This window comes from Salmo salar, chromosome 27 (assembly GCF_965601325.2).
Source record: "Salmo salar chromosome 27, fSalSal1, whole genome shotgun sequence".
NCBI classification, from domain to species: Eukaryota; Metazoa; Chordata; class Actinopteri; order Salmoniformes; family Salmonidae; genus Salmo; species Salmo salar.
Genome location: NC_138317.1, coordinates 7,751,646 through 7,767,500, shown reverse-complemented (window position 1 = coordinate 7,767,500; position 15,855 = coordinate 7,751,646). Strand labels below are relative to the sequence as shown.

Genomic DNA, 15,855 nt, shown 5'->3' with positions numbered 1-15,855 from the left:
GTCTGCCTGCGACCGGGAACCAAGGGGGTCGGCCTGCGAACCGGGACTGAGGGAATTTGCCTGTGACCCAGAACCGGGTGAGTCTGGCTACGATCCCAAAATAGAAGTAATTAACTGTGAATGTAATGAGTCTGCCTACAGCCCGGGACCGAAGGAGTCGGCCTACGACCTGGAACCGAAGGAGTCTGCCTACTGTCCAAAGCCAAGCAAGTCTGTCTACAGTCTGAAGGGCAGTAGGCCAGAACCGGAGCCACCTCCAATATAGGTGGGTTGGGGAGGGGGGGGTGTAGCACAGTGCCGTCGTTGACGGCAGCCACCCTCCCTTTAGTTTAGGGGGTTTATTTTTGTATTGGGTTTTCTTTATGTTGGTGCATTCGGTGTATGCACCTTTAGGGGGGGGGGGGGGGTAATGTCACGTCCTGACCAATATTTAGGTATTATTTGTATTATATTTGGTCAGGACGTGGCAGAGGTATATTTATTTTGTATTGTGGGGTTTTGTGTGTGGTGTAGTGGGGTGTGTTAGTTTTGGTATAGGTTCTAGGTTTGTTTTTCTATGTGTAGTTTTGGGTGCTGGACTCTCAATTGGAGGCAGGTGTTTCTAGTTGCCTCTGATTGGGAGTCCTATAAATAGGTGTGTGTTTGTTTGGTAGGTTGTGGGTAGTTGTATTTTGCACTGCGTTTATTCTGCCTGTGAAACTCTCACTAGTCTTTATTCATTTTCTTGTTTTTTCATATGTTCACATTCATTTAATAAATTAAGATGATGAGCACTAACTCCTCTGCGTATTGGTCCAGGTTCTCCGACGATGATTTCGCTATATCGTCTGACGACGAAGATTTCTGTGACACACACACACTTCACTAATATGCAGAGTCATGCTCACACAGCCCTCAGAGTGCAAAGCCATAGGTTAAATGTTTATCCACACATGTTCTAGAGAGCTTGTAATAGCCAGGTTGAAATGGTATGCTACAACAAAACAAGTTAGCTGTGAAATCATAATTTCACAAAAGAACTAATAACCTTAAAAAACAACAACAAAGAACAGCAAAACAAAATTGACATTTCATTACTTTCCCTTCCTTCATTTACTTCTTTACAAGTTTCAAATACCCCCTTATAACTGTCAGTACACTGACACTGAATCTTCCCTCTGGCTACATTTGACAAATTAACGTCAGGGTCCGATTTTCGACAGTCCATGACCATGGGGCCACAAGGTTGTCTGATTGAAGTGTCCTTTAAGGAAGGATGAGGCCAAACCAGAGAGGTGTAAATGCTACCGGGTCAGTAACACTAAGGGACCCTTGAGACCCAAGATGGCAGATATATTGCATTGACGGCCCACAGCTGCAGCAGACTGGCTGAAGGTCAGTGAGGGGACAGGGAAACTGTTATTAAAAGGGATCAGTGTGTGAAAAGAGACAATGGATCCATTGTGCGCCTGTTGCCGAGCAACCCTTATCCTTGTGAGGAGCCATGGCAGAAAGAAAAAGGAAAACATGACTGTTGACAAGTGATTTTATTCACATCAGTATTTTAAAATACAATGATATAGAAACCTAAACCATTAAGCAATCAAATTACATTTTAAAATGTGTACTTACAATAAGAGAAAAATATATACACTACTGGTCAAAAGTTTCTGAACAAATCAAAAAATATTTTATATTTGAGATTCTTGAAATAGCAACCCTTTGCCTCGATGACAGCTTTGCACACTCTTGGCATTCTCTCAACCAGCTTCACCTGGAATGCTTTTCCAACAGCTTTTCCTTCACTCTGCGGCCCAACTCATCCCAAACCATCTCAATTTGATTGAGGTCGGGGGATTGTGGAGGCCAGGTCATCTGATGCAGCACTCCATCACTCTCCTTTTTGGTAAAATAGCCCTTACACAGCCTGGAGGTGTGTCGGGTCATTGTCCTGTTGAAAAACAAAAGATATTCCCACTTAGCCCAAACCAGATGGGATGGCGTATCGCTGCAGAATGCTGTGGTAGCCATGCTGGTTAAGTGTGCCTTGAATTCTAAATAAATCACAGACAGTGTCACCAGCAAAGCACCCCCACTCCATCACACCTCCTCCTCCATGCTTTACGGTGGGAACTACACATGCAGAGATCATCCGTTCACCAACACCACGTCTCACAAAGATACGGCGGTTGGAACAAAAATTCTCCAATTTGGACTCCAGACCAAAGGACAAATTTCCACCAGTCTTAGGTCCATTGCTCGTGTTTCTTTCTTGGCCCAAGCAAGTCTCTTCTTCTTCTTGGTGTCCTTTAGTAGTGGTTTCTTTGAAGCAATTCGACCATGAAGGCCTGATTCACACAGTCTCCTCTGAACAGTTGATCTTGAGATGTGTCTGTTTTATTTTTTTCCTTGTTCTTGTTTACAATGACGGCCTACACCGGCCTAACCCGAACGATGCTGGGCCAATTGTGCGCCGCTCTATGGGACTCCCAATCACGGCCGGTTGTAATACAGCCTGGATTCTGTAGTGACACCTCTAGCACTGAGATGCAGTGCCTTAGACCGCTGCACCACTCGGGAGCCCTGGTACTTGAACTCTGTGAAGCATTTATTTGGGCTGCAATTTCTGAGGCTGGTAACTCTAATGAACTTATCCTCTGCAGCAGAGGTAACTCTGGGTCTTCCTTTCCTGTGGCGGTCCTCATGAGAGCCAGTTTCATCATAGCGTTAGATGGTTTTTGCGACTGCCCTTGAAGAAACTTTAAAAGTTCTTGAACTTTTCCATATTGGCTGACCTTAAAGTAATGATGGACTGTTGTTTCTCTTTGCTTATTTGAGCTGTTCTTGCCATAATTTGGACTTGGTCTTTTACCAAATAGGGCTATCTTCTGTATACCACCCCTACCATGTCACAACACAACTGATCGGCTCAAATGCATTAAGAAGGAAAGAAATTCCACAAATTATCAAGGCACACCTGTTAATTGAAATGCATTCCAGGTGACTACCTCATGAAGCTGGGGTTGAGAGAATGCCATAAGTGTGCAAAGCTGTCATCAATGCAAAGGGTGGCTATGTCACGTCCTGACCAGTAGAGGGAGAATTTGTTTTTAATTTTGGTCAGGACGTGGCAGAGGGTATTTGTTTTATGTGGTTTGGGGTGTGTGTGTGTTGTATTTAAAGGGGGTTTGATTTGTTAGTTCTGGGTTTTGGGTTATGTTCTATGTTTGCATTTCTATGTTCTTTCTAGTTCTTTGTATTTCTATGTCTAGGTTTGGGTGTTGGACTCTCAATTGGAGGCAGGTGTTTTTAGTTGCCTCTGATTGAGAGTCCTATATATAGGTATGTGTTTTGTTTTGTAGTTTGTGGGAGATTGTTCCATGTATAGTTTATGGCCTTACAGGACTGTTTATTCGTCGTTGTGTTTCTTTTGGTGTACGTGTTTATTTTGGTTTTTTCCTTCTTTCCTTAATAAAAGAAGATGAGTACACATATACCCGCTGCGTTTTGGTCTCAATCCGACGACAACCGTTACAGGCTATTTGAAAAATCTGAAATATAATATATATTTTGAATTGTTTAACACTTTTTTGGTACTACATGATTCCATATGTGTTGTTTCATAGTTTTGATTTTTTCACTATTATTCTACAATGTAGAAAATAGTCAAAATAAAGAAAAACCCTTGAATGAGTGGGTATTCTAAAACTTTTGACCGGTGGTGTATATAAATATAATATATGGTGTGTGCAACACATTTCGAGCCTGTAATCGGGCAAGGCACTCCATCCTTGATCTCTTCAATCTTTCCTTCTTTGAGAATGTTGGCACAGAGGCACTTTCTTGTGAGTGTAGAACGACCACCTCTGATTTCAGAGATAAACAAACTAACCACACAACAGATGGGTAAACTACAATGCAGGATCAATGAGTTAGCCAGCGATCCCAAATAACTATTGATTTTCTGGTTCAGTAAGAAACTTAGCTATGTGTTTTTGTTGAGTCAATTAGACCAGGGATGGAGATGGAACTCAGTCGGTGTCTCAACTAACTGTGTGAAAGTTAGAATAGTATAATGCAATTTAGAAATTTGGTTGGGCAAATCTCAGCAAACATTTTTTAGATTGGTAAGTTAGTCTAGCCAGTTATCTAAACTTGTCGTAATCATGGTCAAATTACCGACCTGGGGATCCACATTGATTTTGTTAGTCTCTCTCAATCAGATATCATATTCAAAACTGCAAACATTTCTCTCCACCCTATGTGTAGAATTGCATGAAATTTGCGCTGTAAAACGGCATAAAAATATCTCCGACCCATGACAAAATGAGTAGAAGAACTGCATCGAACTTGTTAAAAACTAAAAGTTATTTCAGAATATTTAGGCAAGTTAGCTACTATTTAGGCAATACTTCGCTACTATGGCCTATTTATTGCCTTATCTCCTTACTCCATTTGCACACACTGTATATACATTTTTCTATTGTGTTATTGACTGTACTTTTGTTTATCCCACGTGTAACTCTTTGTTGTTGTTTTTTGTCACACTGCTTTGCTTTATCTTGGCCAGGTCGCAGTTGTGAATGAGAATCTGTTCTCAACTGGCCTACCTGGTTAAATAAAGGTGAAATAAAAATAAAAAATGTTTAAAAAAATTAGCTGGCTAACTTATTGACCCTGCTTTGTAGTATACCCCTCTGATCCAATATCCATGATAGATCAGCCAAAAGCAGTGCTTGAAGTGGGCTGAAATAGGTGCCGGTACTCATCCGGGGGGCTGCACTGCACGTCTTTTACTGTAACACATGGACAATAAGTTGTATTCTATTTTGGGTGCTGTTTATATTAAGGTGCACGAACTCCACAATATTTTCAGGGGTGGAAAAAGTACCCCATTTTCATACTTGAGTAAAAGTAAAGATACCTTAAAAGAAAATGACTCAAGTAAAAGTAAAAGTCACCCAGTAAAATACTACTTGAGTAAAAGTCTAAAATTATTTGGTTCTAAATATACTTAAGTATCAAAAGTAAAAGCATAAATCATTTAAAATGTCTTATTTTAAGCAAACCAGACAATACGATTTTCTTGTTTTTTTAATTTACGGATGGCCAGGGTCACAGTTCAACACTCAGAAATTAGTTACAAACGAAGCATTTGTGTTTAGTGAGTCTGCCAGATCAGAGGCAGGGGATGACCAGGGATGTTCTCTCAAGTGCATGAGTTAGACAATTGTGCTTTCCTGCTAAGTACATTGTTTTCTTTAGGAATGTAGTGGAGCAAAAGTTAAAGTTGTCAAAAATATAAATAGTAAAGTAAAGTACAGATAACCCCAAAAAACTACTTAAGTAGTACTTAAAAAATATTTTAACTTAAGTACTTTACACCACTGAATATTTTAAGCCAATATTCTCTAAGAGGTGCAGGAACTCAAGCAGTAGAATATGTGAGGTGCTATAACTCAGTTCCAGTATGTTCCTGGCCAAGTCAAGCACTGGCCAAAAGCCTGTCCAGGTTACAACTAAATCCTGGTTTGGTAGCTTATTCCTCTGGGCTCCTGGCCTCTCCCATGGGCTTAAACAGACGTCTATATTTTGGGGTCGTCACACAGGCTACACCCAGGCTTCTGGTCGGCCTGTTGTTCCAGCTGTATGGTGACTGAATGGAAGTTGTAGTTGGAGAAGCAAGTTTGGGTCATCTCCCTTAGAACTGGCTGGGCATCCACTAAGTCATCTGTGGAGGGAAAGGGAAACGCAAGTATGATGACACTGACCAAATCACAATTCTGCAAGTCACTATGGTCTGATCAAGTCGAGTCATAGATAGTGGAAACGGCAGTGGTATTTCCACAGAAAGTGTCATACTCTGATATATGACAACAAAAATATAAATGGTAATGGATACAATAAAGCCATCATCATCATCATTATATATGAGAGATATAACATAACAGTAGATTACTGACAGCCTGGTCCAGCTACACTCACCTATAGCCACGTGTGCTGACAGCACCGTTTGGTTCATAGTCAGGGTCCAGATATGGAGGTTATGGACAGACTTCACCCCCTTCACTGCCAGCAGCCGATCCCTCACCTCACCGTGCTTCACTCCAGCTGGGGTGCCTGGGAAGAGATAGAGAGGGAGGGAAAGATATGGATTTCATTACACGCACGCACACACACACACACACACACACACACGAGGAGGGACTGGGCACAAAAGTTTGGTCCCGAAACAGGGATGTTAGAGGGAATTCCATGTTTTACCCTCCATGAGGACTATCAGGATGTCTCTCAGAATGATGATGGTGGTTCCCAGGACAAATATGGAAAACAGGAACGTACAGATTGGGTCAGCTATTTTATACTCGGGCTGTGGGAATCAGAGAAAGAGTGATAAAGAACCATAATCATTACATACTTTAATATTCTATCTTTTTTTACCTTTATTTAACAAGGCAAGTCAGTTAAGAACAAGTTCTTACTTACAACGACGGCCTACAAGGGCCAAACCCGGACGACGCTGGGCCAATTGTGTGCCGCCCTATGGGACTCCCAATCACAGCCGTTTGTGATACAGCCTGGATTTGAATCAGGGTGTCTGCAGTGACACCTCTAGCACTGAGATGCAGTGCCTTAGACCGCTGCACCACTCGGGAGCATTATCTTACATTATCTTTACATCTTTTCCCCCTAATATATTTTACTTTAGTCAAGACATACTTGACGAAATCTATGACGTCCCTATCGCACCTTGAAACACGTAAAGTTTTTGCTCGTGCAGCATCATAAAAGGGATAATTATATTGAGAATTGCCGCAATATCAGTCAAAAAAATACACCACGCTCAAAAGTTCCATTTGAGAACATGACGCGGTAGATTTCAATGTCTACGGGGGTGCATGCTCAGCACATGAAGATAGTGAGAGATTATCACACACAGGAAGGAAGAGGGGGAAGAGTCTAAAAGTCACACTGGGTTTACTGTGAAATGAACCTGTAAACTTCTGTAACCGAGCGGTACATTATGTACTGCAGTGATACTTCATTTGTTTGCGCAAGCTAATAAATTGCGAAATGGATAGTCAACAATTTTATAATAAATCTTAGCTAACTAATAGTAGTTACAGTATATGGATCTTCCATCAATTACTGCTTGATTCATTGTGTATTGCTGTGAGTTTTCAATAGTATTTTTGCAAAATGTATGCAAATTCAAAAGGACTTTTAACTTAATCGATGAAATTAGATTAATGACCTAATATTGTCAGGGCACTATTTGGGACACTACTGTGTTTCATTCTAACGCAATGAGTATTCAGCTATCTAAATGATCAGATCCAAATGACATCTTACGAAAGCCAGGGAGAGTGAGTCAACACTAACATCCGCCTCATCCTTATCTAACCTGCCCATTTTCCCTCGCCCCTAATCTCCTCACCCCATCGCCCTCTCCTCACCCCAACACCCCAGTTGACCACTACATCCCACATGACACCAGTTGACCACTACCCCACCATCACCCCAGTTGACTACTATCTCCACCATCACCCCAGTTGACCACTGCCTACCACATGACCCCAGTTGACCACTATCTCCCTCATCACCCCAGTTGACCCCTATCTCCACCATCACCCCAGTTGACCCCTATCTCCACCATCACCCCAGTTGACCACTGCCTACCACATCACCCCAGTTAACCACTTTCTCCCCATCACTCCAGTTGACCACTCCCTCCCACATGACACCAGTTGACCACTACCCCACCATCACCCCAGTTGACCACTACCTCCCATTTCACCCCAGTTGATCACTACCCCTCCCATCACCAACGTTGAACACTACCCCTCCCATCACCACAGTTGACCACTACCCCTCCCATCACCCCAGTTGACCACTATCTCCCACAACACCCCAGTTGACCACTACCCCTCACATCACCCCAATAGACCACTATCTCCAACATCACCCCAGTAGACCACTATCTCCACCATCACCCCAGTTGACCACTGCCTACCACATGACCCCAGTTAACCACTTTCTCCCCATCACCCAAGTTCACCACTACCTCTCACATGACCCCAGTAGACCACTACCTCCCACATCACCCCAGTTGACCCCTATCTCCACCATCACCCCAGTTGACCACTGCCTACCACATGACCCCAGTTAACCACTTTCCCCCCATCACCCCAGTTCACCACTACCTCTCACATGACCCCAGCTGACCACTACCCCTCCCATCACCCCAGTTGACCACTATCTCCACCAAAACCCCCGTTGACCACTACCTCCTCCAACACCCCAGTTGATTACTACCCCTCCCATCACCAACGTTGACCACTATCTCCCACATCACAACCGGCTGACCACTACCTTGAAGAAGACGATGATGGCGCTGACCAGCACGCTGATGCTCTGGAGCAGGTCTCCCACCACGTGCACGAAGGCGGCACGCACGCTGGTGTTGGCCTGAGGTCGCGACTCCGACAACTCATACTGCTGAACGTCCACACTACCATGCTGCTCCACATAGCCGTTTCCATGGGAATGGTTTTCCTGGTTACCATTACCGTGTGAGTGGTTACTTTTGTTGCTGTGCCCGTGCCTATTGCCCACCGCGTGGCTGTGACCGTGGTTGCCCTTGTCATTGTTGCCGTGGCTGTGGCTGTGCCCGCTACTGAGGCCCCCGTGGCTATGCCCATGCCCGGACTGGTGCAAGGTGAAGGCCATACTGCCCACAGGACATTCAGAAAGAGATAACATATTAAAAGCCTTGTTATTAGGCATTATAAATGTTTGTATATGCTTACAACAAGTTATAAAGCATTATACCTGGATGCATTACTGCAACATTGAATTTTCATGCTGTGGAAGATATCTGTAGGCTGTTTACATGACAATACTTGTATATCCTTGCTACTGTCACATCTACTTGCTACTGTTGGGTAACACTTTATTTGGATAGTCTGTAGAGCATCTATAGATGGACTATCTAGACTATCAGTAATATTTCAATGAATTGATGTATCTACTAACCCTAAACGTAGCTCTAACCCTAACCTTAACACTAACCTTAACACTTATCTGAACCCTTTCCCAAACCTTAACCCTTACCCTAACCATTATTCTAAACCTAACCCGAACCCTAATAGTAACCTTAGCAAGCAGTTGCTTATTAACAGATAGTTTGTTGATAGTATGAAAATACGGACTATCCAAATAAAGTGTGACATACTGTGGTTTGATTTTCACTTGTGAGTCATTAATATCTAGTCCTGAGCGGGAACCATTAACAACCCGAAAATACTACTTACAGGGAATAAAACCCACGGCAATCAACGTCAGTTTCTCAGCTTGTCTGTCATCAGTAGTCGTCAATTGTAAATACTCCATTAGTCATGGTAACAGCAGACCACATCAATTCATGAATAGAATAGAATTTCTCTACGAACATCTCAATTCATGAATGGTGCTGCGTTTCGGGTCGGTGGACTCACATGATGTTTGCAAGCACAGCGCAGCCTGAGGTAATGAGCATGATGGTCCCCTCGATCTCGTAATTATCTCTGATGAGGCGCTGCACGGCCAGGTAGACCAGCACACCTGTCACAAGCCAGATGGTCACCACCGAGAGGAGAGCGCCCAGGATCTCTAGAGGATAGAGGGAGAGGACACACACACACACCGGAGAGGAGAAAAAGAGAACACATCATGTTTAAATCAAGGGAAAGGCAGAGATGGAAATAGAAATGTCATGGACAGATATATTACAGTAAAGAGCTGCAGGAAAACACATTTGATATTGCCAGCAGTCCCCGGCACAACCATGCGGTGCCAGACGTACCACATAGTGAGTGCCAAGAGGAAAGGTCTCCAATAAGAGACACAGGTAGCCTAGTTTTACAAAACTCCAGTTGAAAAGTGAACCATGGTACTATTCACCTGAAAGGGAATTGATGCATGTGATTTCTTTAAAGTATGATTTGTCAGGTTCCTATTGAAAAGACTATGATACACAATCACAACGCTAAACCAACCATTAGGTATGCTCTTCTATAGACATATTAAATCACTCCACTTCTACTTATTTGTTCCAGAAAGCATGTGAGAGTATGAAGCACACGCATTATGACAATGATGACAACAATGATGATGAGGATGATGATCTCACCTGCACGATGCCAGCCGTAGCTGAGTGTGCGTGTGGCGGGTCTGGACGAGAGCCACAGAGCCACCAGGCTGATGATGAAGCTGGCGAAGTCTACCAGCAGGTGGGCGGCGTCTGTCATCACCGCCAGACTCCCCGCAAAGTAACCACCTACGACGGAGTGAGAGAGAGAGAGGTGAGTGAGTGAGTGAGTGAGTGAGTGAGTGAGTGAGTGAGTGAGTGAGTGAGTGAGTGAGTGAGTGAGTGAGTGAGTGAGTGAGTGAGTGAGTGAGTGACTGACTGACTGACTGACTGACTGACTGACTGACTGACTGACTGACTGACTAACTGACAACTAACTAACTAACTGCGCTGACTGACAGACACATAGAGTCCCTGACTAACTAATCGACAGGCTAACCAATAGTCATGTGTCATTTTACCCCTCACCCAAGATCTCTCCGATCATGAAGACCAAGCAAACAGCCGAGACCACGTAGAGCCTCTTCCTGGCCAACTGCTTCTCCCGCTCCCTGTCCTCCGTAGCCTTGCTGTTGTCATGGCAATGATTGATGTTGCTGCCCTTCTCCATCTGCATTATCTCATCTGTGGACACACTGTAGGGAGGGGGGGGGGGGGGGCAGGGAGGGAAGACAACAGACATGGATTATCCAAAAAGAAGGAGAAGAGGGGGTGAAAAGGAGACTGAGAGGGAAGACAAGATAGATGGACATCATGAACTTGGTCCAAGAAGGAGGAGGAGGGGGGGGGGACAGTGGGGAGAGAAAAGACTGAGGCAGAGCCTGTAAGAATGGCTGTCCCTCTCAAGTTGTGCCCAGAAAGACCAGACAAGCAAGATGGATGTCATGAAAATCATCCAAGAATTAGGAGGAGGGGGAAGAGGGGGAATGGAAAGAAGAGAGAAAGACTGAGGCTGAGCAGAGTTTGTAAGAAAGGATGGCCCTCTCGAGTTGTGCCCAGGTGTGCATGTGGCTAAGAGAAAATGTTGCTGTTTTAAAGCTAATTTCCAGCAATTCTACACATGTTGCAATTCTACACAGAGAAAAAACAAATGCCAGTGCAGGTGTTTTTTTCTCAAAATGTAAATTCTACATCTGTGATGTTAATTACATTGTCTGTGATGTTAATTACATTGTATGTATTAAGCATGACATACATCTTTTTTAGTAATATGTTTTTGTCTGTCACATTTAAGTGAGTGAGGGTCATTAAAACTGTAACAATGTTGTATGTTGTGGCTACAAGTTGTAGTATGCCCAGTGCCTCAAGTGTTTTTACTGTCCTGTCAACAGTGTGTTCTTTCCAACACCCCAGGGAGAATACTGCTGTACCAAATACAGTCACCAGCATATACAGAGCGCCTCCATTTCAGAGCCTGTTTGGTACATGAAAGGAAACCTATCAGGAAAACTAGGTTGGTAGGGGGCCTTATTAGCTCCAATGTTGATCATTTACATTATTTAGGTTAAATCCATAGCTAGGGGCCTTATGAACACCATGCCTTGAACACTGAACCAGTTTCACCTGTTAGGCTAACTGACTAACTGATGTGTCTCTGTTTGTTCAACCTTGTAGCTCCAGAGCTATCCTCCCTTTAAATCCCCAACTAGGGACCAGATAATGGATGTGATGAGAGAGCTGTGTCGGGGAGTAGTGAGTAGTTCAATTAGTCATTTAAATACATTTTGTAGCTTGGTGATAGTTAATGACTTTTTTTGCCATGTAGTGGTGTAGCTAACTACTGGAACTACACACTAAAATATGGTTGAAGTAGGAAATGTCCTTTCTTTCCTAATTATCACTTGAAACATAGTTTGTGTGTTTAATAGGACAATTTACACATTCTGATAAAATCTGACTCCAGAGAAATCTGTTCTTGCAATTTGTAGTCTATGACATTTCAGATTTAGATATGATAATTTATCATAAAGTAGTTTGGATGTAGTGAACTCGCTTTTCAAAGTAATGTTAGTTAAAGTGGAAATCAGCAGTAGAAACAATAACAAAGCATACTGTTCCAGTAAAAAGCTGAGCTATGGATGCAGGGACTGACCATCAATGATATCAAAATTATAGTTTTAACCATGTTTTGAGGTTATATAGTGTTTGTTTACATTTACTTTGTTTACTAAAATTGGAATAAAACAAGCTTATATTTTGGGTTCTGATGGGGTAAGACAGTTAAACTGAGCTCATTTAGGTATTTATAAGTTATATTCTTCAAGAATCAATATATCATTAATTTATAAGTCCAAAAATGGATGTAACAACTGCCGATTGCCCCTTTAAGTAAACTATATTTCTTAAGGGTAGCTTTGGTGTAGCTTAACTTCTGCCAGTGTTAAGTAATTGGTCAACTATATTTTCAGAGTAGCTTCCCCAACACTGCGGGAGAGCGTTAATACCACATTTGGTGAGGATGCTATGAAATAAGGAAAGATACCGCGCACTTTAGCATGGCAATTAGGTCTAAGTTACGTTTAACATCGGAGGCAGAAGGACGGTGAACTGACAGTAAGTTATTACCACGACAGCGGAGCACTGGTGGGGTGAGACACCTGTGAGTTGTCTCATCTGAGCTCCTATCATCCTTACTGTGGGGCAATTGCAAACCCAGAATTAGAACCCGTGCGCAAATCTTTTTTTTCCGCATGACTGGAGTGGGGGTATTAGGCTGTCTAAGATTCTCAAAAAAGTTTGTTTTATTCTATACATGAAAATATCAATTCAAATAACTCACCATGGGCACTCAACACCCTCCTCGTACACCATTGACATCTTCCAACGTTTATTTTACAACATCACAAGCGGTCTCGAACCTCCAAGTTTGTGCAACACTACTGCCAGCCAGAACCAGACCCGTGTGTACAATATTGTAGGCTATAACCCACCCAACCTTGCAGGAGGCGAGGCTGAGCTTGAGGACAGAGAACGCCTAATAAGGTGATCTCAAGGCTGTCTGCTGTATAGAAAACATTATAAAACAAACTGTCACATTAAACAGACTAAAATAAATGTGAAATAAATGTGACTGCAGCTTATGAAATGTGAGAACTAGGCCCAATCATTCATTGGCATAATTCAATAATCAAGTAAAAAAAATAACAACTAATTGTTGCTGTGGAAATGGAGGAACAAATTCAAATAAATAAACCCTATTTATATGTCTATCAAATTATATTTAGGCTAAAGTTTAAAATTCCATTTTGGTTATTTATCAGACGCCCCTATCCAGTCATATTTCGATGTCATTTTGTTTTCAGATATCATAAATGTAAATAACATAATTGAAAACAACAAACTGACACTTTCAGACAATAAATAAACGGTCTACTTTACCTTTCGATGGTGATGCTATACATGGTGCCTTTCTCGGTGACCAGTTGAGTTCTCTCTGGATCCTTTCTGAACATGATTGAGTGCTTCAGGGATGACAATAAACAATATAAAACTGGTTACAGTAAACAACATAAAACTTGTTAAACTATTAACACCCAGCCAATATATTAGACGGAGAAATAAAAACAGACAAAATAAAAATGCAATTTAATTTTTTTAAATTTACTAATGTAAAACAAATAGGCACATTTCTAGTGTTATCATCATCTAGATCTCCTCTCAGAAAAGAGGACAAGTTCCATGCATCTTCAAATATTGTTTGAGTGACAATGCAAGCAGTGTTAGTATTTGAAGCCTTGTGACCAAGCACCGTGTGCAAATGTAGCCCCTTGCAGCAACACCTTTAGGCAAAAGTTTCTCGTTCAGGGAGAGGGTAGGAATTTGAATAAGATATGTTCTGTTTTGAAAAGGTAAGATTCAGTAAAATAGGCAGTGGTGGAAAAAATAGTCAATTGTCATACTTGAGTAAAAGTAAAGATACCTTAATTGAAAATGACTATCACATTTCAAGGTAAGACCCAGATGCAGACAGATTCGAATTAACAACAGTTTATTAATCCGACAGGGGCAGGCAAAATGACAGGTCAAGGGCAGGCAGGGGTCAGTAATCCAGATAGGTGGGGCAAAGGTACAGGACGGCAGGCAGGCTCAGGGTCAGGGTAGGCAGAGGTCAGTAATCCAGATAGGTGGGGCAAAGGTACAGGACGGCAGGCAGGCTCAGGGTCAGGGTAGGCAGAGGTCAGTAATCCAGAGTAGTGGGGCAAAGGTACAGGACGGCAGGCAGGCTCAGGGTCAGGGCAGGCAGAAAAGGTCAAAACCAGGAAAACAGGAACAATTGCGAGACAGGAACAGAGGGAAAAACACTGGTCGGCTTGACGAAACAAAACGAACTGGCAACAGACAAACAGAGAACACAGGTATAAATACACAGGGGATAATGGGGAAGATGGGCGACACCTGGAGGGGGGTGGAGACAATCAAAAAGACATGTGAAACAGATCAGGGTGTGACAGTGCACCCCCCAAACCCCCCCCCCCCCCCCAGGTAATGCTTCATACTCGTCGCCAAACCCACTGGCTCCAGGTCATCTATTAGTCTTTGCTAGGTAAAGCCCTGCCTTATCTCAGCTCACTGGTCACCATAGCAACACCCACTTGTAGCATGCGCTCCAGCAGGTATATTTCATTGGTCATCCCTAAAGCCAACTCCTCCTTTGGCCGCCTTTCCTTCCAGTTCTCTGCTGCCAATGACTGGAACGAATTGCAAAAATCACGGAAGCTGGAGACTTATATCTCCCTCACTAACTTTAAGCATCAGCTGTCAGAGCAGCTTACCGATCACTGCACCTGTACATAGCCCATCTGTAAATAGCCCACCCAACTACCTCATCCCCATATTGTTATTTATTTTTGCTCTTTTGCACCCCAGTATCTCTACTTGCACATCATCATCTGCACATCAATCACTCCAGTGTTAATGTTAAATTGTAATTATTTTGCCACTATGGTCTATTTATTGCCTTACCTCCCTAATCTTACTGCATTTGCACACACTGTATATAGATTTTTCTATTGTGTTATTGACTGTACGTTTGTTTATCCCATGTGTGTTGTTGTTTTTGTCCCACTGCTTTGCTTTATCTTGGCCAGGTCGCAGTTGTAAATGAGAACTTGTTCTCAACTGGCCTACCTGGTTAAATAAAGGTGAAATAAAAAAATAAAAAAATAAAAATAATACGTATATCCTTGCTTCAGGGCCTGAGCTACAGGCAGTTCGATTTGGGTATGTCATTTTAGGCAAACATTTTAACAAAGGGGCCTGATCCTTAAGAGGTTTTAAACCCATGTCTTACAGCCCTTTGTGTCCTGTTTCCAGGCCTACACATCTCACACGTCTCATCAACGGCGAACTGGCCTCAGGGCAGGGGTTTCCAGTACCTGGTACCTGGAATCATGCAGTAACCAATAAAGTGTTAAACAAATCTAAATATATTTTATATTTGAGAATCTTCAAATAGCCACCCTTTGCCTTGATGACAGCTTTGCACACTGTTGGCATTCTCTCAATCATCTTCACCTGGAATGCTTTTCCAACAGTCTTGAAGGAGTTCCCACATATGCTGAGCACCTGTTGGCTGCTTTTCCTTCAATCTGCGGTCCGACTCGTCCCAAACCATCTCAATTTGGTTGAGGTCAGGTGATTGTTGAGGCAGCACTCCATCACTCTTCTTCTTGATCAAATAGCCCTTACACAGCCTGGAGGTGTGTTGGGTCATTGTCCTGTTGAAAACCAAATGATAGTCCCACTAA

General features: G+C 42.8%; 1 protein-coding gene across 1 annotated transcript; it reads right to left on the bottom strand.

Annotated features, from left to right (window-relative positions):
• Window positions 1-5,055: 5,055 nt before the first annotated feature.
• Window positions 5,056-13,028, bottom strand: LOC106588507 (proton-coupled zinc antiporter SLC30A8). Its single transcript, XM_014177612.3, has 8 exons — window positions 12,888-13,028; window positions 10,577-10,743; window positions 10,151-10,297; window positions 9,477-9,630; window positions 8,353-8,710; window positions 6,244-6,349; window positions 5,965-6,099; window positions 5,056-5,710 (listed from the first exon to the last, which is right to left on the bottom strand). Exons 1-8 carry the CDS (start codon window positions 12,923-12,925, stop codon window positions 5,565-5,567), a joined length of 1,251 nt encoding a protein of 416 aa, XP_014033087.3. The 5' UTR covers window positions 12,926-13,028; the 3' UTR covers window positions 5,056-5,564.
• Window positions 13,029-15,855: the final 2,827 nt, after the last annotated feature.